This window comes from Austrofundulus limnaeus, unplaced genomic scaffold, assembly GCF_001266775.1.
Source record: "Austrofundulus limnaeus strain Quisiro unplaced genomic scaffold, Austrofundulus_limnaeus-1.0 Scaffold241, whole genome shotgun sequence".
In the NCBI taxonomy this organism is placed as follows: domain Eukaryota; kingdom Metazoa; phylum Chordata; class Actinopteri; order Cyprinodontiformes; family Rivulidae; genus Austrofundulus; species Austrofundulus limnaeus.
In genome coordinates this window covers 110,467-112,769 of record NW_013952643.1, presented here as the reverse complement: position 1 = coordinate 112,769, position 2,303 = coordinate 110,467, and the positions used below count along the sequence as shown (strand labels likewise).

At 40.5% G+C, this 2,303-nt stretch overlaps 1 protein-coding gene across 1 annotated transcript in view; it reads right to left on the bottom strand.

The window, feature by feature from the left end:
- lamb1a (laminin, beta 1a) overlaps positions 1 to 2,303 on the bottom strand; it is a gene marked incomplete at its 5' end in the record, with an annotated part of 61,746 nt that overhangs the window by 4,487 nt on the left and 54,956 nt on the right. The window contains 1 exon segment of the mRNA XM_014020141.1: positions 824 to 1,031. Within this exon segment, the coding sequence (XP_013875595.1) occupies positions 824 to 1,031 (208 nt within the window).

The window sequence follows — 2,303 nt, the reverse complement described above, 5'->3', positions numbered from 1 at the left end:
AAAAAAAAAAAGTCAATAAGCAGGGTTTGTACATTTTATTATCAGCTGAGCTGTGATGAAAAGAAAAATACCATCAAATACCGTGAAACCGGTGAAAATGTTGAAAATACCGTGATATAAAAAATTTTTCTTTTGAAAAAATCTCAATAAACAACGCCACACAAACATGTAACGTTTTAATACAGTATTAGTTCACACTGGTAGATTGTTTTTGAGAAAGGTTTTTTTTAATAAACTTGACCAATGGAAAAACAAAATAAAAACTTGTTTGGCTAGCCATTAGCCTAACCTGGATGAAGTCCTGGATGATTTCTAGTACTATGTTTTTTTCTTGGAAGTATCCTAAAGTTATCCTTATGATTGTTCTGTGTTTTCTTGGTTTTTGAAGCAGCTGCCTGTACTACATACGCATACTACAGACTTGTGTCATTTTCTTTCAAATATTTTTCTTAAAATATTTTATGTTTKTTGGTATTTTTTTGAACATGAGATTAATGTCCAGTACATGTATAGTGATAAAAAAGACTACAGGCTCTGAACATGTCTGCCAGTCTGACAGCTGGACTCAAAATTGGACCAGGTTTCATAGTTTGGGCTGCCCACCATCAGGTTGTTTTCCAGCACGTTCAGGTCTCACTTCTCTGGAAAACTAAATTTGTTCAAATAAAGTGGAAGATTTTATTGACGTTGATAGTTGTAATTCATATTAAATTTATAAGATTTTGAGGTAAACTTTGTTCTTGTTGCACAACTGGATCTTTCGGGGTTCAACCAGAACTCCTCTGCTGTCCCAGTCAGAACCTGATGAAGAGTCAGAACTCACCTGGCTCCTCTGGCTCGTTCCAGCAGGGTTTCAGCTCTCTGGATGTCGTCGGCGCTCWGCTGCAGGATGCTCTCTATGTGTCCTAGCTCTCCCACCTTCTGTCGGATCTCCTCTGTGAGATTCTGCAGATGGGCCGGAGTGGTCGGCATCTGCATGGCCAGAACCTCGTTGGCCACGAGTTCAATGCTCTCCGGGTCTGCAGCATCCTCTGAAACACAACGAGCAAGGTCAGGACTCCTGGGGCCTCATGTATCAAGGGTGCGTACGCACAAAAACCTTTTCCACGCAAAACCCCAGATGCATCCAGACTGAAACGAATGTGGGAATGTGCGCATCCTAAAAACAGTGTTTCTTTTTACATAGAGAGAATTTTCTGATAAACCCATCAGCCATTTTCAGCTTCTAACAATAATCATTTTGCATTTCTTGGAGCTCTGGCGCTCTGGGAAATCAACACAGCAACGTGAAGCCAAGCGCTGCGCGTGCCTCCACTGAGGCAGAGCRACTCATCAGTGGTGGGCACTAGTCCCCTAAATTGCGGACCTAAAATTTTTCTTTGCACTTTAGGGGTTTTACTAATTTCTTTAAACGATGTGCAGATTTGCGCTTTCTAAATTTAGAAATAAGTAGCGCTGATTGCAAACAATGTTTCGCATTCTATCATCAATTTCGTCTAAAGTAAAGGGAAAGAGCCTTTTAAACTCACTACGTTTTGTAGCCACATAATTCATTAAAACTTCATCATCATCGTATCATCATCTTGAACATTGGAAGGGAAAGCCATCTCTTCTTAACTCAATGGCACTCCACTGTGTGGAAACAGTGACCCCTCAGGTAACAGTGCATTCACAGAGCTTTATACGCTGGCTTACTGTCCTTCTTGGTGACGGTTTTCATAGAGACTGTTCCCACAATTCTTTGCGTGGCAGGAAGCAATTTGAGCTTCTTCACTGGGCGACAATCCACCTGCGGTTCTGATATGCAGAACCACACTCAGCTGTGCAGTTTGTAGCAGCAGAACTGGCAATCCACAACTATTTTTTGTTTTAACATCATGATTTAAAAATCTGTTTCGACGAATCACCTCCCCCAAACTGCGACGACATGAGCCAATCTGTGAAAGAAAATGGTCTTACCACTAGATGGCAGTAAAGTGCTGACTTGTCTCTTACCTGAATGTTTTCTGGTAAACAGAGATAATCTTTCGCTTTATATTTATCTTACGCCAAGTTTTATTGTGCATATGCGCCTTTGAACGTGTGGACTTAAATAAATTGACTAGCGCTTTAGGAATTGTGCAACTAAAATTTCAACTAGTGCTGTCCACCACTGCAACTATTAAATAAACAAAGATCTATGTTTTACCAAACAACTGAGTTCCTCTGTGTTTATAGTAATTATATTAATAAACTCCTGACTGCTGCGCTGCTCTCTCTTTCTCTCCACACACACACACACACACACACACACACACACACAC